Here is a 24,700-nt window from a genome sequence, read left to right on the forward strand (position 1 = left end):
TGACGTCATCAGCAGTGTGACGTCACTGCATTTGGCGCCGCGCCAGCTGGCGAACCTCGGCTCAGGCTGAGGTCAGAGAGTGCAGCGAGATGTAAACAGACATTTTGTTGTTGTCTGTTTCACGATTAATGAGGAAATTATGACACATAATTAAAACAGAACTACATCACGAGATGCAGGGTTCATATACCAACGACATATCATCAACATTTACAGTCAACAATGTCCTTACCTGATTCTGTAAAGTTCCATAAACAACAAAATGTCTGAAAATATTCTCAACAAAGTTTATTTCTCCTCAAACACAACAAATATTCTCATCTTGAAAAAGAATTATAAACAACGCGACGACGTGAACGGCACAGACCACGACAGCGTCAGTAACGACATGTCCTCCATCATTGTCTACATCAACACTACCGTCACTTCACTGTGTACCACGTGACACCAGGAGATCCGACAGTTGACGATGTCCCCAGCGTCTCGCCACGTCGGCGGCGGTCTGCCCTTTGTTGTTCCTGGCGTTGACGTCCACCCCTTCCAGAGACAGCACAAACTCCACCGTCTTCCTGTCTCCTCCCCCACAGGCGAAGTGAAGGATGTTGTCAGCCTCATCGTCCACCAGTGACACATCAGCGCCTCGACTCACAAGCAGCTCCACCACATCTCTGTGTCCCCCAACTGCTGCCGCCATCACCGGCGTCCTCCCGACGTCATCTCTACTGTTGACGTCAGCCCGACCTGTGTCCAGGATCCGCTTCACCTCCTCCAGTTTCCCCTTCCAGCAGGCGTAATGGAGGTCGGCGTCTGCCCGGGCGTCTCTACGTGAGGGAGTCGGTGTCGCTGTAACACAAAGTAAACTCTGTACTCAGGTCGGACATCTTTATCTTACAGCTGCGTTGTTCACATCTTACACTGATGATACAAAACTCTTGATACATAATCTATACATGTATCATGGCTGACGACAAACTGTCAAGGAATGACAAGAACTACTTCATACTTTAACACGTTACATGCTTACATCATTAGAATGTTGACTGACAATTCTAACACAGTTTTGTGAGTATACGGAGAGTTGTCTGCCCACTACAACACACGTGACATTGTCTCCACCCACCTCGTGTGTCTTGATGGGGTCCCAGACTTCCGTGTGTCCCTGCTCGTGGCTGTGGAGATAAACATGAGGGTTAGAATAAACACCAGATTCATTACATTATATTACATTACATTGATTGCGTTGTTTCTTTATTACATTTATCATCGATGGTGTTATATTACAAATATATAACATATATATCAATGAGCAGAATGCAGTTTTCGAGGAGAGATGACACCGGGATTGTGTTTAGAAAGGACAAAGGTTTCTGACAGATCTGAGAGCCTGACACCATGGTATACTAGCGACTAGAATATCTGCTTCACCATACCCTCCCACCTACCAGGTACTTCGGTGTTCGTCCAGGTTTCAGTGCTTCCATCTCGCTCCAGTCTGTAACACACAATATGTCATGTAGTAGACTTCAACACAGAATATGTCATGCAGAACACACTTCAACACAGACTATATGTCCTGTAGTAGATTTCAACACAGGAATCATATATTGCCCAGGAAACAACTTACACAACAATGTGGAAGCATAAACATGTGTTGACTTGCAGTGGTATTATTATTTATGGTGGTTTCACCTGAATTGACATCATACATCAACTTATATATAATGCTGCACGCTACCTTGGCTGTCTGCCTTCTTCCCTGTGACTGGACCTGTAAATAACAAAACAAACATCCAGTCAACTGTTATATGTTTATATGTATGACACCCAGTCTCCCGGTCGGCAGTCTCCCCTGACAACATACATCTAGGGTTGAGTAGGTTCTATTCTGGTAGAATGGGTTCCGTCAACCCTAGTGCTTGTGTGCTTGTCAGAATATTGGCGTATTGTTTTACATACAACAGGTTCACATAGTTCACATGCATTTGCCAGGACGTTCATTTATTGTTCATTACGAACAGCGATATAGAAAACAGAGCGACGGAGGTCAAACTGACTCTACTGTGGTATATACCGTTTAATATCTTGCCCCTGGATATAGAAGCAAAATTGTCATACCCACCATAACCAGGGCATCCACATCGGAAAATAACTAAAACATGGGGTTCCTTTGTAGCCTGGGAACGTTTGTTGGTGGCAGGTTAAAGTGGAATTCAACACGCTCTGCGACATCTGCACTTTACGGGTCCCTGCTTTCGTAATTATTACAGGATTACAGACAACAGGTGTATTCTACAGTGCGCTGTGTAGACTTTCACAGTTCCATACTGAAGGTGTTAAGACTGAAAACATCACCTTCTTGAAAACCCGACTAGCTTACACTATAAACTCACCGCCGTGTTTGTAAATCAGATATTGCTACGCTTTACAAAATAACGACGCTACAATCGCCGTCCAATGTAAAACATGCACACGTAAATTATTTTTGTCTTGTTTAGTCAATGTAAATGTAGCCTTCTAAACATTTTATTTCTAAAGTCTATCAACAGTACTAGTCTATCAAGTTACATTTATTATTTTGTAAATGCTTATGAACAGAGCAAACTGGAGAAAGGTAATGGTGGCGGCTGTTTATTGGTGTTAGGAGTTTCTCCACGACCCCACAAGTTTCACAGCAATTTCTACTCATGAAGCTACCATGCACACGAACACTAATCCAGGGTTCCCAGTCAGGGCAGACCAAAATTATCTGACTTTGCCCTGACCTTTTCCTGATAAGTACAGATCTTCTTCTGACAATATATGCAAGTGTCAAACACTATCCCCCTTCCTCCCCTGCAGCCAGTCCCAAACACTTATCCCTTCATACGTGTTATAAGTTCATGCAGTAGATTCTACTAGTTTTGTTAATTTATTACATTAACCATGGTATCCAGCCACATTTTAACATGCAAGTACCTGTTGCCTGTATCCTACAGTAGTATTGTCCACTCAGCTCTGTTCATAGCTGCATCTGTTTAACTAATGGTTGGAAATACAGTGATAACAAACTTACCCCGCTACCGTCCTCACACAACAGACACCTCTCACTGCCAGCCGGGAAATGCCCAGACCAGCGACACTGGTCGCGCTGAGGTGCGAGTTATGACGTCATTGTGACGTGTCACGAGAGGAGAAACACCGACTTTGGCGCTCGATTGCATGTGGTGCTCGGTAATCCCCGCAGCCCGCCACGCTAATGAACGACCATACCCGCCCCCTTCCCCACACCGCCACGCCTGAATCTGCCCGATATACAACAGTCAACATTTACTGTGCTGCTTCATCATGTATTGCAGATGTTGGTGACATTTATAATAATAAGTTGAGAGATCTAAGGCACGGCTGACTTTACGTTTTACAGTCACTAGACAGGTGCACACGCCAATGGACTGAATAACGAAAGTAGCGTGGATTTGTCTGCTGAAGTCTACATGTTACCCGAGATATGCGCTTATATGTATCTCTGTAGCAGTTATTGTCAACACCTATACTCATTAATTACTACCGCAATTTTAAGACAGCAGGTCATGTAACTTTGATGTCAAAACCGCCTATCCTTGTGTAATACGAGTTTAAGGAATTTTTAGTACAAACACCTCCGCGAAAAAAATGATAGCTCTGCCTTCAAAATACTATGGACATTTTCACCCCAGTCACATGGGACAAACAAAGGTTATGCTGCGTTCTATGTCTTAGTTATCTGGTTGTACAGATTCCATATGGGGTAAAACTGATCATTGTCTCTACAATATGCCCAGTGTAACGGAAACACAGATACAAAGGTATAAAACACATCAAATGTCGTAAATATTTATCACCAGGTGTAACTGACTTCAAGGTTGTGACGTACGTTCTCTTACATTCGACACGTGCTGACGCGAGGTGCACACACCACACAATTACAGAAAACATAGTAACAATCAATACAACAACATATATGTATTTGGTGCTCTCGACGGTGTTCCTGACATCAATCACAGGATTGTCTGATCAAGTCACCATTATTTACGCATTCAAAGGCGTTATGAATGAAGATCCGGGTTAGAAATGATCTTCAGTAACCCATGTTTGTGGTTAGGGGCAACTAACCTGATCGGGTTGTCAGGCCGGCTGACTTAGTTGACACATATCATCATTAACCTATTTGCGGAGATCGAAGCTCATGCTTTTGTTCACTGGATTGTTTGGTCCAGACTCCACTATTTTCAGGTCGAAGCCTGGAAAATATTGATCAGTACATTTAAGTACCCCAGTGCGTTAAGCAACAGCCAATACCAAGTGATGGATAAGTCATTGAGGCTAAACCTAACTGAACCGCAACACCAGCATGGTGTACTAGCACTGTCTCCAGTAATTTGTGTTGTCAGATAATATTCTGAAACTGTATTGGCTGTAATCAAAACTCAAACGCGCATTTCAAGTAATCAAAACTCAAACGCGCATTTCAAAACGTTTTTCTTTTAATTCTTTCCTTGTATGCGTATTTCTCTGGGCGTTAACGGTGAGAGAGATAACACCTTCCCTCCCCACCTTAACGTTTTCTTAACCACCAGATTAGTGCAATAGTTTGACCAGCGCCCGGCAGTTACATGTATACACAAACTATATCTGTGCCTTGTGTAAACACAGATTCAGGAAAAGTACGTGTTATGGTGTTAAGATGATCAAAACCTTTTCCCGGGAAGGGGAGGTAACTCGTGACAGACCACACTGAATTTACAAGATCAGATAACGTACCGTCAGATCATTCCTTACTATCCCGAGAAAAAAAATGTTTTGCATCATAAGCAGTTCTTCAGTTTTTCTTTCACAAAGTACTCACACATTGCTAATGGTAACCATAGAACTATCGTTTTACAATCTTCCGGATATTAATACATCAATAGAGTACACAAACATAGATATTGACTACAATACTGTCAATTTAAAGACAAGTCATTCCATGAATTATGTGTGGTTATACAACTGTTCTGTATTGGGGGTCTGGTGAGGTACACAGTATCATGTGGTTATAAAGCTGTTCTGTATTGGGGGTCTGGTAAGGTACACATATGATGTGGTTATAAAGCTCTTCTGTATTGGGGGTCTGGTAAGGTACACAGAATCATGTGGCTATAAAGCTGTTCTGTATTGGGGGTCTCGTAAGGTACACATATGATGTGGTTATAAAGCTCTTCTGTATTGGGGGTCTGGTAGGGTACACAGTATCATGTGGCTATAAAGCTGTTCTGTATTGGGGGTCTGGTAAGGTACACAGTATCATGTGGCTATAAAGCTGTTCTGTATTGGGGGTCTGGTAAGGTACACATATGATGTGGTTATAAAGCTCTTCTAAAATTGGGGGTCTGGTAAGGTACACAGCATCATGTGGTTATAAAGCTGTTCTGTATTGGGGGTCTGGTAAGGTACACATATGATGTGGTTATAAAGCTCTTCTGCATTGGGTGTCTGGTAAGGTGCACATATCATGTGGTTATAAAGCTGTTCTGTATTGGGGGTCTGGAAAGGTACACATATCATGTGGTTATAAAGCTCCTCTGTATTGGGGGTCTCGTAAGGTACACATATCATGTGGTTATAAAGCTGTTCTGTATTGGGGGTCTGGTGAGGTACACATATCATGTGGCTATACAGCTGTTCTGTATTGGGGTCTGGGAAGGTACACAGCATCATGTGGCTATAAACCTGTTCTGTATTGGGGGTGGGTTGAGGTACACAGTATCATGTGGCTATAAAGCTGTTCTGTATTGGGGGTCTGGTAAGGTACACATTATCATGTGGCTATACAGCTGTTCTGTATTGAGAGTGGGGCAAGGGACACATTATCATGTGGCTATAAAGCTGTTCTGTATTGGGGGTGGGGTAAGGTACTCAGTATCATGTGGCCACAAAGCTGTTCTGTATTGAGGGTGGGGTAAGGTACACATTATCATGTAGCTATAAAGCTGTTCTGTATTGGGGGTGGGTTGAGGTACACAGTATCATGTGGCTATAAAGCTGTTCTGTATTGGGGTGGGTTGAGGTACACATTATCATGTGGCTATACAGCTGTTCTGTATTGGGTGTGGGGTAAGGTACACAGTATCATGTGGCTACAAAGCTGTTCTGTATTGGGTGTGGGGTGAGGTACAAAGCATCATGTGGCTATAAAGATGTTCTGTATTGGGGGTGGGGTAAGGTACACAGTATCATGTGGCTATAAAGCTGTTCTGTATTGGGGGTGGGTTGAGGTACACAGTATCATGTGGCTATACAGCTGTTCTGTATTGGGGGTGGGTTGAGGTACACAGTATCATGTGGCTATAAAGCTGTTCTGTCTTGTGGGTGGGGTAAGGTACACAGTATCATGTGGTTATAAAGCTCTTCTGTATTGGGGGTGGGGTGAGGTACACAGTATCATGTGGCTATAAACCTGTTCTGTATTGTGGGTGGGGTGAGATACACATTATTATGCGGCTATACAGCTGTTCTGTATTGTGGGTGGGGTGAGATACACAGTACCATGTACCTTTAAACCTGTTCTGTGTGGTGCTGGGGTGAGGAGCGGTGAGGCACACAGCATCATGTTCCTATAAAGCTATCCCAGGTATAACTCTCTAGATGCCACAGGGATATGTTCGTCCTTCCTCTGCAACCCTCAATTTCAAGTCCAATACAATTTTAAATATACCACGGATACAAACACACCTCATACTTTTGAATTTTGGGGGAAATTCCCTGTTTCTTGACACCATCCACTAATATCTCAGACAAAGCTAATGTGCTTAAAATTACATTTCCAAATAGGCCTCATCGTAAATGTCGTCAAGTTTTACACAACATGAAATTACGGGCCAGTTCAATTACTGGGTCAGTAACTTCAAATATGGCATATTAGTGATATCTGATATCGGTTGTACATAATCCCACAAAAAATAAATCTGAAGCGTCGCCGATAACTCTAGAATCGTTTGGGATGATACAAAAATACACGTACAGGAACGACGAAGAGCGCTTTCCGCCATGTTAGAAAGTGTTTACAAAAATACTTTTCGCGAAAGACGGTATTGAGACGCCTATTTCATCATGTATATTTCATATTCAGCTGCGACAAATGCATCATTCAATCCCCCATAAATTTTAGAATCAAATTACAACTGGTCTTTGTCACCAATACCAACTGTCAAGATAAAATGAAACGAAATACATTGGGCGTGAAAACGAAAGGCTGCCCTTGTTTCAAATGTAAACAAAAATAATCCGATTTTACATTTTCTGAATGTTTCCGACATCCCGCCGTCTGTTCATTGCTTTGAATAGCTCAGTACCTTTGGTATATGCATGGGAAGAGTATCGTAGCAAGATATAGGAGATTAAAAGTAGATACAACTCACTGATTTGAAATTAAAAAAAAAATGTCAAAGTTTCCGAGCAGCGTGACGTCATGACAGATGCAAAACCACGCAGAATGAATACGGCAGATCTATATAACAATACACAGATAGTCAGAATCATTCTGATTACTTACATCTCATAGTTATCTACAAACGATCGTCGTATCAAAGGAAAAGTGCTCGCAAAATCTTGTTTACCCTTGCTAGCAAAGCCGCCATTTTGTAAGAAATCGGTCAGCGGTAGTGACGGCAACATTGTTGTACATACTAGGCAATTTCTTTGAGGTGAAGGTCGGTGGAACCATGACATTATTACATAATTATACATCTGAAACCAGCATTAGGGGGAACGTATGTAAAATCCAGCATTAGGGGGAACGTATGTAAAAACCAGCATTAGGGGGAACGTATGTAAAAAAACAGCCTTAGGGGGAACGTATGTAAAAAACAGCCTTAGGGGGACCACGTGTATATTCTGTTGTTAAACAACTTTTATTGACAAACAACCAGAATTGTTAGTGAGAGAGTTGTGTACGTGATGTATGTATCATGCAGATAGCGTTATACACGGATATACAGATGGTATATGTTATTTGCGCTCGCGTGGTCCTGGATCTACGTACGGCTATAAAATTGCACAGAAGTGTAGAATATTTAATTTCCTAACCGTTGGTATAAATATAACTGCGGCTACCTCAGGGGTTTGAGAAATAGACTCTGCTAAAAGTTGTACAAAACATTTGTGTGTGTTGAAAAACAGTAAATTTCTCCGTTTTTAATCGTGCACCAATAAAAGCACTCTGTTACGACTTTTTTAATTTGGCATCTTTACGGAAAGTGTGAGCGAAGAAAATACAGCTTGGTATCTGAACGACATAGGTGTATATGAAATGGATGTGTGTGCTAATGCATAACGTCATACTCACAGAATCAAACATTACCTGCAATAAATGTCAAAAATCGATTTTCTTCTATGACGTCAAAAGTCGACAGAGAGGTCATGCACGTATAAAGAAAAGGGCGCATAACTCCGCTATGCTTTACATTAGGTCAATGTAACTCAGATCACATGGAGAGAATTTGCTGTGGATACGGACAGTATATTTCCGTTATGTTTTGTTGACAGTGAACCAAACTATTCCAATACAAAGTTCCCCTATGTGAGAGGATACGTTTTGGTAGTTTCACAATTTGTAAGAACAGACGCCAGTGTACTACATGAAAAAGCAGGTAATAGCGATTTGGATGTCCCTATCCGATACATATTTTAGTTCTTAGATTCCCATATTCTCCTGTTTGTGTAGTTGTATTTGTATTAATTTTGTATCATTATTAACGGAGTTACAGCCACATTTTCAAATGTAATGAAATAACTGAAAATAATGCGACATTTTAGTTGACGTTAGGGCATGTTCTGTGCATTTCGTGTCGTCCTAATATGCACTCAGTGTGTAAAAGACCTCGGCTTTTGTGTCAGAATTCAACACTTTTTAGCCAGAATATACAATGAATGGTTTTATCACTGAAATAGTGTCCTGAATATATCAACAATTAGACGGTTTTACTACATAACTACTACACGCGCACTGTCTAGAATCAGTTTAGCGTAAATCACATTTTCACGACACCTGAATATTCATTGAGTATTCATTTAGGAAACAGACTTTTCTTCTTATGATTATGAAATCATTTCACTTCATAAGTATGCAATGAAAGGTACAAAGAGATCGCTTTTTCAGTACAGTAGTAATAGAATATGGACGTAACGCTTGTCCAAATTAAGGCATGACCTGGTTCACATATTCTTAACAATTTTCGTATAAATATTGTTTGAGTTAGATATTCTGCCATCAGATATAATTTGAATTGACTTTATTATCGAAAATAAATGATAATGAATCATGAAACGTTTTTGACAAACTCGAACCTGGTCAATCAATATTCATAATTGTTTTGTCTATAAAAACGACACAAACCAATACAATGAACAAGACAATTCCTTTAAATAGTAGTATGTGTGCCCCTACATTTCATAAAATGTACAAATCATTTTCATTAATGTTATCAGTTTTACTTATAAGTTGGAATTAAATCGATGTTTATTAACCTGTTCATATGAAACTGCAATATTTGTCCCAACGTATTGAATATTGTACACCACGGGAACTAAAGCACATGTTGCAGTAATGGCTACGTGTGATCTTCCAACACTTGTGTAGAGGTTTAAAATGTGGTATAGTACACTTACCGAGTCAATTTCCCATGTAAATATTATTCAAACAATTAAAAGCTTACAAAGAATAAAAACGCATACCTTATATCCTTATGTGATACGGTGTTGAACATGGATATATGTACATACTGAAATCAGTTTCATGAAAAAATATCGGAACGATACGCAAAATAGACATCACAGTATTAAAAGTGCAATCGGAATGGTATGTGCATTGTGTTTACTCTTGTTCAACCGACGTTCACCTCCAAGAAATTGCCTAATATGTGCAACAATGTTGACGTGTGACATCACTACCGATGACCGATTTCTTTCAAAATGGCGGCTTCGCTGACAAGGGTACACGGGATTTTGCGAGGACGTTTTCCTTGATTCAGGGATCTTTTGTACATAAATGTGAGATGTAAGTAATCAGAATTATTCTGACTATCTGTGTATTGTTGTTATATGTTTTTATGGTTTACATTGTAAATGACGGAAGAAGCCAGAAATGCCGATAAGTACCGTTGTCGTGCGTGATTTTGCGTCAGTCATGGCGTCATGCTGCACTAAAAGTGTGACAGTTTCTTATGAATTACCAAATTATTTCATTGTATCTATTTTTAATTTGCTATTTTTTGCTACGACTCTCTTCCCTTGAATATGCTAAGCGTATTGAACCATTGTAAGCAATGATTAGACGGCTGGATGTTGGAATATTACCGAAAATGCTACGCAGTGTAAAATTGGATTTTTTTCTTTGTTTACATTTTAAACAAGCGCCGTCTTTCGAGCACAGCGTTCGTTTTCATACCAATTATCTTTCGTTTCGTTTTACCTAGACAGTTGGCAATGGTGACAAAGACCATTTGTAATTTGATTGTAAGATGTGTGGGGAATTGATTGATGCATTTGTCGCAGCTGACTATGAAATGTACGTGATGTTGTAGGCGTCTCAATACCGGCCTTCTCGAAACGTGATTTTGTAAACACTAAGCAAAATGGCGGAAAGCACACTTCGGCGTTCGTCTAAGTGTATTTTCGAAAACATCCCAACCGATTCTGGGTTCATCGGTGACGTTTCAGAATTATCATTACTGGTTACATGAACATTTGATATCAATGATCATTAATATTATATTTTTGAAATTTATTAGTCTCAGTAATCATCCGATTTTCACATTTCAAAATATACTGCAAATAACGCTGTGAATCTCGACTTTGTACAGTTTGAAAAATGACGACATTTACGATGAAGTCTTTTTTGAAAGGCAATTTTAAGCACTTTGGCTTGGTCTGAGATAATAGTGGATGGTATCAAGAAACAGGGAATTTTCCGCAGAATCCAAAACTGTGAAGTGTTTATATATGCGTGGTATATTTAGAATTTTATTGGACTTCAAAGTGAGAGGTGAAGAGGAGGGACATATATGTCCCTGTGGCATCCGGGGGGTTAATGGTTTATTGCAACTCTAAATCATCTCAACAAAAAAGATGATGCGAAGAAAAATCATAAAATACAGCATATACGTGTTTTTCGGTCTCCTTAATTCTCATATATACAGAGCCAGCATTAGGGAGACCGGAATATATATCTGGAACCAGCATTAGGGAGACCGTATGTAAAAACCCGCATGAGAGAGACCAAATGGTACATATGTTTAAAAACAAGCAATAGGGGGTCCAAACAGTAAACATTTTTAAAAACCAGCACTTGCGGAACCAGATGGTAGATATTCTTGTAATACCCAGCATTGGAGAGACCAGATGGTAGACACATTTAAAGACTGGCTTAAGGTTACCAGATAGTAAATTTTATTTAAAACCAGCATTTGGGGGACAGAGGGTAGATAGCTTTTTTAAAACCCAGTATTAGGATGACCACATGGTATATATATTTTTAAAAAAAAGTATAAGGGAGTGCAGATGGTAGATATATTTAAAAACTTGCGTTAGGGAGACCAGATGGTATGTATGTTTAAAGACCAGCATTAGGGGAACCAGATGATACAATTACGAATTGATTACCACGGCCGGACAATTCAATCGAGATAGCGTTTTGTAACGGCGACCTTACAGTTAGTGAAGGCACATGGACACCGCATAAGTTGGCATACAGAGATCAGGCGACTATGAGAACATGTATTCAAGCACGTCATTCCCACTGTGGAATTCGTCAGTTTTTATTGTGACTTTTCTAAACTGAAGTTGTCATTTGACAAGAGCCAGGCAAGCGGCAGATGTGTGATTGGCGACATGTGAATTTCACCCACAAAAGCAGGTTTTAATTTCACGGTAATGAGAGCCGGATTTGTGCTCGCAGACGAGTAGGTAAACGCTTGGTGCCTGACTGCGTTTATAAAGCCTGACCATTTGGAGCCTATAGCACAATGGTGTCGAGTGAGCTCTGCGCGACCTAAAACAAGATTGAATGCTCGAAGATATATGTATAAAGTTATGTGCCGAGCTGTGTTGCCATTAAGTTTATCCAGCAACAATCATGTAGCATTGTCTACCAACATGATCCCGCAAAGTCTCATACAGCAAGGCTAACAGACGACTTTCAGCATAACGCTATTGCTATGTTGCCGTGGCCAGCATGTTCTCCCGACATGAATCCGATAGAATACTAATGGGACTACATGGATCGACAAATCAGGAAACCATCACCTGCACTTGCACCTGTCAACGCTTAGCAGCTGGAACAACGTTCCCTTCAGGAATGGCAACGGACCAGGTGTAACGTCATGCGTCCTGTTGCGTCATCATTGGGTCGACGTGGTTTGGGGTGTATTGAAGCCTCTGACACTCACGACTGATTCAACATTCGATGACATTTGTTACAAGGAACAGATGCCTACCGATGTGAAGATATACTGAGTACTGATCGTTTAATAATGAGCTGTATTGGCGCAGTTGTATACGACATGTGTAACAATTTTGTACATTGTTTTTTCGTTCACTATGACAGTAAAGTGCTTGTCTTATTGGTTCAACATTGTTTGTGTTTGTTACAAGTATTCAGCGATCCCAGCGTCCGAACACCATTGCTTGTTTTGGTAAGGGGAGCAAAAATGATATAAGAATCAGGTACCACTATATATGACAGTATATTAATTATAGAGTATAAGAAAATACAAACTACTTTGTACAATAGATTGAGTGGGCCATATACGAGGTTTGGATAAGTCCGTTGTACTGCCGTCAGTTTGCGATGTTTGTGAACTGCCAACATCGAAGTGTAGGCCATGTCCGTGTAGTTGGCTCCTGATCCAAAGTACTCAAGAGTCCTGTAAAACCCCATGTAAGATGGAGTCCGTGTACCGGGCATGGTTCTATGATTACATGTACGTTCTATGTACTAACTGGGGCATAACGAGTATTCCAACCTTATCTGTTAACTGGATGGGGGTCCATATATCGAGCGGTTCCCTGGATATTGTGGCACTGTCTGAGCTCACTTCAGACCTGTTCCGGTCGTAGAGACGACGGCTTTGTTCGGCTGGTTAGTGGTTGTAGCTAGGTCTTCAGACCTACCAACTCTCACGCCTTTGGCTTGAGACTCACGGTTTTTAAGCATTTGTCACGCTCTCACGGCAGACATTGATAATCTCACGCATTTTTTAAAAAAAAATAACGTAAATTAATCAAAGCCACTTTTTCACTCATTTTAAATCACTTATATGGTGTTAAAACACTACCTTTCTTCAGCTTCAGGGGGGCTTCGCCTCCCTGACCCCCGACCAGGTCTCCGCCCTGGACCCGGCCTGGGCCTGCAGCCCCTGGACCCCGGCTTCTCAAGCTTTTTTGCTTCGGGGGGTTTGAAGCTCTGGGTCTTTGATGTCCAAATATCTATCCAGCGGCGTGTTGATGTGACAAGCACGTGATTTTCGGATGTAACGTAGGCAGTCATCCTTTCTAAAATATCCGTAGACACACGCAAACGTGCCTGATGTTGTTGTGTATCAAATCAAGGTGTCGTTGTAAAGTGTGAAACACTTGTAGTACAATATGCCATATCCAGACATCCTGGTGGCTTTCTGATGCGACATAGGTTGATGACGTCATAGTGTTATGACGTAATAAATGAGTACGGGGGTACCCCGACCGTCGACTAAACTGTAGCTTAACGTATCAAAAGAGATAGCTGGACCAAAACTGCATACTTCAGCTAAAGCATTTGTCAGTAGGACCTTGCGGTTGGAACGTGAGTTCTGAATCTGATTCAGAACACGAAAACGTAGTCTTAATATCTTCAGCTCCAGTTTGTGAGAGCACTGTTATACATAACCCATGTGTCTAGACAGGCTACGTTTCTCTAGTATTCGGCAGTGGATTTGAAGCTTGAGTGTGACTCATTCAAGTATTTGATGAATGTTCCTAGGCGTTTTTCCCTACTGTCAAAACTTACTTCGTCAAGAGTAATTGTGCGACAGCTTGAAGATCATTCGCACATTTATAACACATATAACAGGAAGTGACGCACACGGCAGCAAATTGCAAAGTATGTTTTAAGGCTGCAAAATTATATTTTTAATATTTTGTTACATTATTGTTACCCTTTATCCAAATGAATAGACGTTTCAGATTCTTTGGTTAAAAACATGTTAATAGTGTTACTAATGTGAATGAAATTTCTTGATATTTTTTGGTAAAGAAACTATTTCGCGCGATTCTTTACTTGTCTTAGTAAACGTTTAACAGTGTCATTTGTTTGTACTGTGTGCTACAGAAAAGAAAATGGCAATACCGCGATAGCAGAGAGTTACTTCAGCTTCAGTCGGTATTGCGGCAGTCATGTTGAATGAATTGTGATTATGTGGCACATTTTTTTGACAGAAATGAAGATTAAACATCAGTCAATTGAAAATATATATAAAATGTCAAACGTCAGTAGTCCTTCCCGATGGCGACATTAACTACCGCGATAATAGAGTCCCATGTTATTTTTGGGAGCAAATAGAGAAAAATTGTCTTTTAGCGGCATTTAGAAGTTGTTATATATGACCAAGATCTTTTGTGGATAAATCTTCTTTAATAATTTTTGACACACAGCGGTTTGGGTCTATTTCAGACCCCTTCATCGGGTGAACTCATATATATACAGAAATATAGAAGCGGCCAACAGAGCGATTGTTCGGAAGAAGACCTACAGGAATGTTGGCAACATGAAATTAAAAACGGATTCGAGGTTCCAATCCCGAATTTGATGTTTTTATTAACATTTGGGATTCGAATCCCGAATTTGATTTTTTTTTTGTGCGTGTGTTTTGAAACGGATTCAGAATGGGGATTCAAGTTCCGAATCTGGATCTTTTGTTCACATTCCGGATTCGAGTCCTGAATTTGAATTTTGTATTTAGAATCGGATTCGGGCTGGGCATTGGGGGTTCGTATCACGAACTGATCCGTATTTGAACTCTTACTATTCATTTCTTTTACACATCTGGAATTCGGAACTTCTGAGTCCTTGTAGCTATGCTCTTTGCACTTCACCTGTCAAACGTATCTATCCTCGACGTTACAATGCACCCTCGGAGATAGTGAACGGTCCTGAAGCTCTTTCCAGCTTGCAGGCGATGGAAGAAAGACGAACAATGACAGTATGCATTATTCCATCCCCCTTCTAATGTACTTGGTGCTCCTCATATGTATACCTGAATTGTCAAATCTTTTTCACAAACTGAGGTTTTTGATAACCTTCACTCTGAGTTTTGTTAACATTCGGGCTTGGGGATTGAATCCCGAATCTGAATAGTTTTTTTTCCACATTCGGGATTCGAATCCCGATTCAGATTTTTTGGGATTCGAATTCAAAATCTATTGTTATTATTATTATTTTTTCATATTCGGTATTTTTGCAGAATCGGCACTCGGCTTTCGGTATTCGATATTTGAAGTCTACATATGTATTTCCTTTACACATCTGAATTACGAACTTCAACGTCGTTGTAACTGTACTCTTTGCCCCTTCACTTGTCAAAATTCGGAATTCGAATGTACTGTATATCCTCAAATAACGTCTATGTTCGGAGCAATTCCAAATATAAACAAAACAAAACCTCAAAAACTTGATGTTTTCATTCAGCTAAACGTCCAACTAAGTCACCCACCCTATATTATATAGAACCAGTGACAGGAACCAAGGAATGAATGCATAATTGAATGAACAGAGGAATCAAGTTTTGAGATTTTTACGACTAACCATAATATTTCTGAATACGGGTTTGTGGGTTAATAAAGATTGATGTAGCTTTGAAAAACCTTGCTTAACGGTAGCAATTTTGCATTAAATATCCGGTTTCCACACGAAAATCACTCCCAAGAAACCGTTAGCATTATTTCGGTGATAATATATATTTAACTGTTTATGCATAGTTCCTGTAACATATGTATGTTTAAGTGAATAAGTAGAATTTTCAGTGATTATGTATAATGTCTGATTAATTCACCGATTATACACAATCACTGAAATTTTCATTGATTATACACAATTTTCCAAAAGTAGAATAGCATTTTAGACCTTTTTCTGAAATCACTAATGTATAGTTTGAGGTACATTTCTTCCAAGAAGAGTGAGTGAGTTGTAATTTAACGTCACATCGGTAATATTTCATCCATATCGTGACGAGAACAAACATGATTATAAAGAATATGTATATATTATAAAACGCGTCGTCAAATTACTATAAAATAACTGAACGACCCAAGACAAAGTCTTATACCTTGGTGATTGACAGAATTAAAAAGTTTAAGATTACTTTTGCAGGCTCCACCATAGACAATGGAGCCATAATCAAGTTTAGAACGTACGAGTGATCGATATTGATCGAGAAGGGTAGCTTGATCCCCCTCCCCATTTAGAATTTGAAACAACTTTCAACAAGTCAAGTGCTTTCAGGCATTTAGTTTTAAGTGATTGAATATGTGGTAAAAACGTTAAATGTGAATCAAAGATTAGACCCAAGAACTTGGCTTCCTTCACAACTTTAATGGGCGTCCCATCTAGAGACAGTTCAGGGTCTCCATGTGGTTTGTATTTACGACAAAAATGTATGCAGTTAGTTTTCGATTTGGAAAATTTAAAGCCATTTTCGAGACACCATTTATCAATCTTGTTTAAACACAACTGTAATTGCCGTTCAATGGTATGCATATTTTTACCACGACAAGAAATATTAAACTCATCCACAAATAACGATCCATCAATTGAATCGTTTAAAACTTTTGATAAACTGTTGATCTTGATGCTGAAAAGAGAGACAAATAAAATACTGCCTTGTGGAACACCCTGATCCTGATTGTAATGATCAGACAGGGTTAAACCCACACGGACCTGGAACTGTCTGTCATTTAAAAAGATGGCTATAAATTCAGGCAAACGACCTCGCAACCCAAAGTCATGTAAATCTCTCAGAATGACATATTTCCAGGTTGTGTCATATGCTTTTTCAAGATCAAAAAAGATAGACACAGGATGTTGTTTATTAATTAGTGCATTTTTCACAAATGATTCTAAACGCACTAAGTGATCGACAGTACTTCTGTTTTTGCGGAAACCACATTGTATATCAGTTATAAGGTTATTTGTTTCCAAGTACCAAACTAGTCGGCTATTTATCATGCGTTTCATGGTCTTACAAACACAGCTAGTTAATGAAATCGGACGACAATTGGATGGATCCGTATGATCACGTCCAGGTTTAGGTATTGGTACTACTATAGCGTCACGCCATGAAGAAGGAAATTTACCTGAAGTCCAAATATCATCAAAAATATATAAGAGCGTCTCTAAACAGGACTCTGGTAAGTGCTTCAGGAGTTGATAATGTATGTTATCAGCTCCTGTAGCAGTGTCGTGAACTTGATCAAGAGCAGTATGGAGCTCATGAATAGAAAACGTTTCATTATAATCTAATTTTGGTACATAATTAGAAGAGGAAGAGTGTTTAACAAGAGTTTTACCTAGTTTATTAGCAATATCTGATTTATCAGTAAGCAATTGATCTCCATGTTTAAGATGATGGATAGTAGATTTAGTACCTTTACCTTTAATTTTCTAGGCCATGTTCCATACCTTGGACATAGGTGTCCGAGAATTTATTTTGGATACATAATTTTGCCAAGACTGGCGTTTGTTCTGTTTAAAACTACGCCGTGCTTTAGCATTTAAAATTTTAATTTTATTTAAATTATGCACCATAGGATGGCGACGGAAATAATGTTCTGCATTTTTCCTTGCCTTCCTAGCTTGTTTGCACTCATCGTTGAACCATGGTTTTCTTATGTGTGGAACTACAGAGGAATTCGGTATACATTCATCAGCTATGGAGTTCAGTTCATCAGAAAAGGATTTAATAGTATCGGGAACGTCAATAAAACGTTCAGGTGTAAGTTTTTCAGCACACGGTGTCTCATATAAAGCCCAGTTAGCCTTTTTAAAATTTCGTCTTGATGATGGAGGAACATCGGATGGAGTTAAATCAGCTTTTAATACAGTAGGAAAATGGTCACTTCCACAGAGGTCATCGTGGACTGACCATCCAAATTCATTTAGTAGTTCTGAATTTGTCAATGACAAGTCAAGAGCAGAATAGGCCCCTGTACCAGGGTGTAAATATGTGTTGGAACCATCATTATAAATGCATAAATCATTGTCAGAACAAAAGTCCTCCAACAATATTCCTTTAGTGTTTGTATTTACACTACCCCAGAGTGGGTAGTGCCCATTTAGATTTCCCATTATAATACAGGGCTTCGGGAGTTGGTCATAGAGAGCTTGAAGATCAGTTTTGGCAAACGTCGAAGATGGCAAAATGTATAGAGAGCATAGCGGAAACGCTACATGTAAAATAATTCTCACTGCAACAGCCTGCATATAAGTATTAAGTGAAACAGGGCTTTGAATAACGTTTTGTCTGACTAGAACGGATGACCCGCCAGTGGCTCTATCACCCGGAGGTGAAAAACAATAACATGCATTAAAATGACGAAGGTGAAATATATCTGTTTGTTTTAAATATGTCTCTTGGAGACATAACACTGAAGGTGTAAAATCTTGGACTAATAGCTGCAATTCATGTAAATTAGTCCTCAAACCTCTGCAGTTCCACTGTACAATATCATTGGAATAAACTATCTTTTGGGGGCATTTATGGGGATCTACCCGGCACTCTTTTGGAGGGCGACAAGCTATGTGCCCTAGAATGGACGTTTTCAGAAACATCCATGTCTTCAAGAGACCCGTATTTATTGAACACTTGAATTTTGTTCTGTGATCCTTTAGGAGCTCTGCCACTTCGTTGTTTTGAAGCATCAGGCTTTGGCTTCGGTTTACTTTTCACCGTTTGTTGACTATCAGATGTCGATTGAGACTTTGAGTGTGACTGAGATGATGATTTGTGATCAGAAGAAGACTTTGATGCACTAGGAAGAGATTCCTCAGTCTGTGATGATATAGCTGGGTACAAAAGCTGTGGAGAATCGCAAGGTAGTTTGGGACCCTGTGGTTGATGTTGTTTTAGAGCTACACCCCGATGATGTTTTTGCTATTGTAGCATAACTTTCTGGAAGATCAGATCTCTTTACCATTTTTTTTGGCTCAGAGAAAGAGATATTTTGAGTAAAATTGATTTTGTTTACCTCCATTTGTTCTTACCAAATTGGACACTGTTTAGAAAATGAAGAATGGTTGCCTGAGCAGTTGGTGCATTTTTAAAAATCACTGTCACAATCTTCTGTTGTGTGTGTCTTCTCACCACAATGAGCACACACAGCAGACAATGTGCAAGTACTAACACCATGACCAAACTTCTGGCATTTAAAACACCTTAAAGGATTGGGTATATAGGTCTTTACATTGATGTGACAATAGCCTGCCTTTACTGATCTGGGAGCTGTTGAAGAGGAAAATGAAAACAGGTACGTATTAGTCTGAATGGTCTCCTGGTTTTTACGTGTTGTAAAATGCTTAACATATGTCACCCCTTGATCTTTCATTTCTGAAACAATATCAAATTCAGACATGTCGGCGAATAATCCATCTCTATCCCTGATGATTCCTTTGCTTGTGTTAAGTGTCCTATGCGGAGACACCGATACTGGAATGCCGACGAATGTGGTGTTAGACATCAGGTTAGTTGTCTGTTGTTTTCTGTTGCACTCAACGAGCAATGCACCTGAACGCAAACGTCTAATATTTTTAACGTCACCAGCAATTCCTTGTATCCCTTTCTGTATCGCAAAAGGGTTCAACTTAAGTCTGTTGTTATCTTTAGTCTCAATCACGACAAAACGTGGCCAGTAATCAATAGAAGTGGACAGTCCTTGGTCGTTATCATCTGGATCATTGTCAAATGGTCGTTTTTTCTTTGTAATGGGGATTTGAGAAGCCATGGTTATCGTTGAATAGTTCATCATCCGAGCTCCCCCACCTACCACGGAGTATCACAAGGACAGTGCTAAAAACAAGCGGGTCTCCAACTTGCAGCACCAAGGATACTCGGATGATATACTCCAACAGAAAATTTTAAAGATTAATGATTCTACCAGATTGGTCCATGAGCCACCGCCTTCTGCCATACGACTCTAGGCATTAATAAACAGTAGCTTTTTCAAATTCTGTTTCAAAATTCGCCAAGGCTACAAAATATAAACATACAATTCTCAAATTTCTGTGCAACACTACAGAGTTGTAGCACAGGGCTTGGCGTGACCAGCCGATTGATAGAATCGGGCCGATTCTACCACCCGTCTAGGTGAAGTAAGGGCCAAAGTGGTGTGATGAGCAAAAGGAACACGAGTCAGGCACCCAGTGCCCTCAACCACCAGACTACCGTCCTCCACCGACACGGGACGCAAGCCACAGCAAACAGGTTGCCCAATTTGGTCGCCTCTTACGACCAGCAATGGGGTGCTGTGGACATATTCTGTCACGGGTCCACACGGGAGCAAGTTCAAGTGCTTCTGTTTCATGGCTACACCACGAGAGGATATCAAACTGGCAATTAAAATCCCCCATGAAGATAACACTTCCTTGTTCGTTGTACTGAAGAAATAGATTCCAGAGCTTATTGATCTATTCAATGAAGACTGTCACATTGAAGTTTCTGCAAGGTAGATATACTTGAAACATGTAAATATCACTTCTCTGCATAGACATTTTTATACCAACGATCCGGTCATCCTGGACGTCAATAACACTGACACATTCGTTGAGCCACAGAAGGGCCAGGCCACCTCTACCTACCTTCCTGTACAATGGTAGTTTCAGATCTTTGTCGCAGACACCATGAGACTTGTATTGAATACTTATTTCATTTAGAAGCCTGAGGTCCTTTTCAAAGAGCCAATGCTCACTTAATCCATATGTGAATATTTCTACCATGCAAAAGTTTTCTGAGATATGGTATACTTGGGAGTATCCCTGTTGCATTCCAGTTCGTTATATTTAAGGATGTCCGGTTCATTGGGTTTTTGTAGTTAGGGCCTAGAGTGCAACGACATGAAAACATGCCTGCTGAGCCACGGTCGACACATCACTCCACGGGGCTAGAAGTGTTAACATCACCTAGGAATACATTAAGACCTACTGAAATAGTACCTTTCCTCCTGCTGGAGAACAGTTTGATAACTGATACTGGAACATCTCTATCCAACAGATATTCCTAGAATCGCTCTGTTTGCTCTGTGTCAGCGATCCCACTCATGACAAATCTCTTTGTATTGACTTGTCTCAGTACACCACCGTCCTCAGTCACCTTGTCAAGCGTCAAGTCCATCACCTGTATAGATAGACTGTTCCATCACTAAATGAGGTTCTACTGGAGCAGCGTGAATAGGAAGTCGTTGCTCTTGGAGTGTAACAGTGACATTCTCTTGACCTTGCTTTGTGGACAAGCTCAGTAGAAGTTTACGTGACCCTGAGGTCATTATATTGGCTTTGAGTGTAACTGTTCTTCATTCCTCTAGAAGCAGTTAGACGTTTGATGACCTGTTATCTTGTGAACAAGATGTGCTTACCGGTACATTATGAGAAGGATATATGTTCTACATTTCCGATCAGGAAACTAAAGATTATGGCATTGACGTTTAATAAAAAGGTAGTGCGAGCTTTTGCAGTGGTCTCAAATGAATATTTGTCGTTGCATAATGATTGTCAATAGCGGGTTATGTAGTAATTGTCGACCAGGGTTACCTTTCTTGTGTGTGATCTCAAGTCTGTGCATCCTCTCCTTGATGGCCTTCAGTTCCTGCCTCGTCTCTGCAAGTTGTCTTCTCAGATCAGTGACGGTTTCAGACATGTGCTGCAAGACATGGGTTATGAACATGGGTAAATGAGCTTGAATGAGAAAGGACCGCTTATTTAACATTAACATCTTAGACACAGGAAATATTTGGTTCAGCTGCAACTAATATCCCCTGGAACTGTCTATCGATTTACGTGTATTTGAGAGATACATGTCAGATCAAGATCTTGCAATGTCACTTCTCAATAGGAATAGTGAACTCCATGGTCTTGAACATCACTAACATGGGAGTGATGGAGTAACAGCAATGATTCAAACTTATCAAATTGACTATACCTGTGGTTTACTGGCGTCCCCATGTTTCCTGTGGCTGCCTCCAGGTTCCGATAAATCTGTAATTTACAGACAAATTTTATTTTATATAACAACACATTTACTTACAGAAACCAGTAACTATGCATCGTTTTATCATAATGAAAACACAGGACGACATTAAGTCATTTTACCCTAACGCTTTCAGAAAGGAACTCGGGATTATACGTGATCGGATTAAGTTTATTACAAGTTACATGTATCAACTTTAGAATCGAGTTCATCTGACTTCACAACCATTGTCTGTTATTCAGGTTTGTCCTCAAAGGGAGGATAAACAATTCAGATGACATCCATTTATATATTCTACTTGTCGATGGGGTGATGTATCACTTGCTTCTTATCGGTGTTAGCATCTACTGCAACATTGAAGTTATCCATACATAAAACAAATACCGATCCTTTTCCAGCTTACCTGTGGTATCCTGAAACTCCTCACCACCAACGTCTGTCATTGTATCTGCTGCAGTAACTGAAACAGTAAGATCTGCAGCTATAGGATTTACAGTTTTACTATAATAATATAAGTAAGACGATAACAAAACAAAATTTCTGATATTTTATTGATTGAAGTGGAAAATGTCTTCTGCGTTCCAACTCTTCAAAATGTATTTTTGTGCATGTTATTAATGAGGTGAACACACTGGAATGTCTTTGTCATCTCATGTACCCCTAACCCAGCTTCTAGGTGGGTCTTGTCTTGTAGCTGTAGTTACGTACAGATCTTCTTGAGTAATGGTGTTTCTGATCACAGTTTGTACTCACAGATTCCACTGGTTTCTGAGGACTGAGGAGAACCTGGTCTTGTCTCCCACATTGAGAGCCGAATGTCTGAAGCAATCCGGGTAACATGGGAGAATCAATACATAATAAAGTACTGTAGAAATCAGGAAAAAACACCCTGCTTTATGCTGTTACTCTGTATCCCTAAAATGTACACACCTACAAATATGATATGTCGAAATAACTCACTTTGGCCTAACTGGGCATTCAGTGGAATGTGTAAAAGGTTGTCCAGAAAAGCATGTTTACACGTAAAATCGAGCAAAACCTTGAAAATAAATACTAGCTGCTGAAAACAATAGATCAGACCCCAAAGCCAAGTTCAGAACAAGTCACGCCGTGGACTTAGCCACTGTTTTTTTAACGATTAGTTAGACTTCCAAACTAGTTCACCTTTTCAGACATACGACCTACAACATGTACCTGCCAGCTGTGCTCGTTCCATCTCCTTCATGTCCTGTAATTGTTGCTTCAAGTTTGCCACTTCTTCTGACAGGTCTTGTACCACTTTGTCGTGTTCCTGCATGTATTAGATATTTTGTCTTTGTTAATATATACATATGGAAATTAATTAAGCAACACCAAATTCAAAGACACATAAAAACTTAACAAAGTATAACGAAGTAATTTTGATGATTGATTATTCAATTTTGATGTATTGACATACAGCATGAGCTTTTCATGGGTTGATATGACGCGCGTGAAGCTTGCACAGCGCACGTGCATTGCTTTAACCTCAACTTTCGAAAAATGCACTTTTTCCCTGGGGTGTTTACAAGCGCAGGTTGTCGATTGCATTCGGTTTTTCATTCATTTCAATGTCATGGCACGTAGGAAATTACCAGAGGCCACTCGTTGGCAAATAATCGGCATGAGGAATGCTGGTATGTCTCTAAGACAAATCGGGACTCAAATCGGACGACATCATTCCATAATTTCAAAACTTTTGAAAAAATACCGGGCCACTAATGAAGTTAAAGACCTGCCTAGACCAGGAAGACCCAGGAAGACCACAGTCCGGGAGGACAGAGCTTTACTGAGACTTGTACGGCGCAGGTCCTTCGACTCGAGCTCTCGGTTGAGACAGGAGTGGCTTCCAGGGAGACCCATCTCGAACAGGACTGTTCGGAATCGTCTGAAAGCTGCAGGATACCGGGCAAGGAGGCCAATCAAGCGACCCAGACTGTCTCCAGCCCATAAGGCAGCCCGACTGGCCTGGTGTAATGACCGTTTGCACTGGAACATTGCCTCTTGGAGGAAGGTCCATTTCTCAGATGAGAGCCGGTTCTTGCTGCACATGGTGGACGGTCGTACTCGGGTCTGGAGGCAGAGGAACACAGCAATGGCTCCACGGAACATCCAGGAGACTGTGGCCTTTGGGGGAGGTTCCGTTATGGTATGGGGGTGCATTTCCATGAACTGCAAGTTGGATATCATTACCATCCGTGGCAACCTTAACGGTGTTCGTTACCAACAGGAGGTTCTTGACAGGGCTGTGGTACCTCATTTTGAGAACCATCCTCTGGCAACGAGACCCATATTTATGGACGACAATGCTAGACCTCACAGGGCGCATGCTGTAAATGATTTTTTGCGGCAAAATGCAATTGACAGAATTCCATGGCCTGCCATGAGCCCTGACCTCAACCCCATTGAACATTTGTGGGACTTTA

At 40.3% G+C, this 24,700-nt stretch overlaps 1 protein-coding gene across 1 annotated transcript; it reads right to left on the reverse strand.

Moving 5' to 3' along the window:
- Window positions 1-350: 350 nt before the first annotated feature.
- LOC137282129 (26S proteasome non-ATPase regulatory subunit 10-like) lies at window positions 351-23,553 on the reverse strand. Its single transcript, XM_067813855.1, has 9 exons — window positions 23,451-23,553; window positions 23,010-23,075; window positions 22,660-22,716; window positions 22,209-22,264; window positions 21,821-21,929; window positions 1,736-1,768; window positions 1,443-1,492; window positions 1,121-1,169; window positions 351-843 (listed from the first exon to the last, which is right to left on the reverse strand). Exons 1-9 carry the CDS (start codon window positions 23,551-23,553, stop codon window positions 428-430), a joined length of 939 nt encoding a protein of 312 aa, XP_067669956.1. The 3' UTR covers window positions 351-427.
- Window positions 23,554-24,700: the final 1,147 nt, after the last annotated feature.

This window comes from Haliotis asinina, chromosome 4 (genome assembly GCF_037392515.1).
Source record: "Haliotis asinina isolate JCU_RB_2024 chromosome 4, JCU_Hal_asi_v2, whole genome shotgun sequence".
Classification (NCBI taxonomy): Eukaryota; Metazoa; Mollusca; class Gastropoda; order Lepetellida; family Haliotidae; genus Haliotis; species Haliotis asinina.

Bases quoted from the DNA above. Each gene is read 5' to 3' on its own strand.
- LOC137282129 (XM_067813855.1), bottom strand. From the start codon at position 23,553: ATGCAGGAACACGACAAAGTGGTACAAGACCTGTCAGAAGAAGTGGCA. The intron at 1,170-1,442 runs GTAGGTGGGAGG...TTATCTCCACAG, and splicing joins GACGAACACCGAAGTACCTG to CCACGAGCAGGGACACACGG. The intron at 844-1,120 runs GTGGGTGGAGAC...TTTGTGTTACAG, and splicing joins ACCCCATCAAGACACACGAG to CGACACCGACTCCCTCACGT.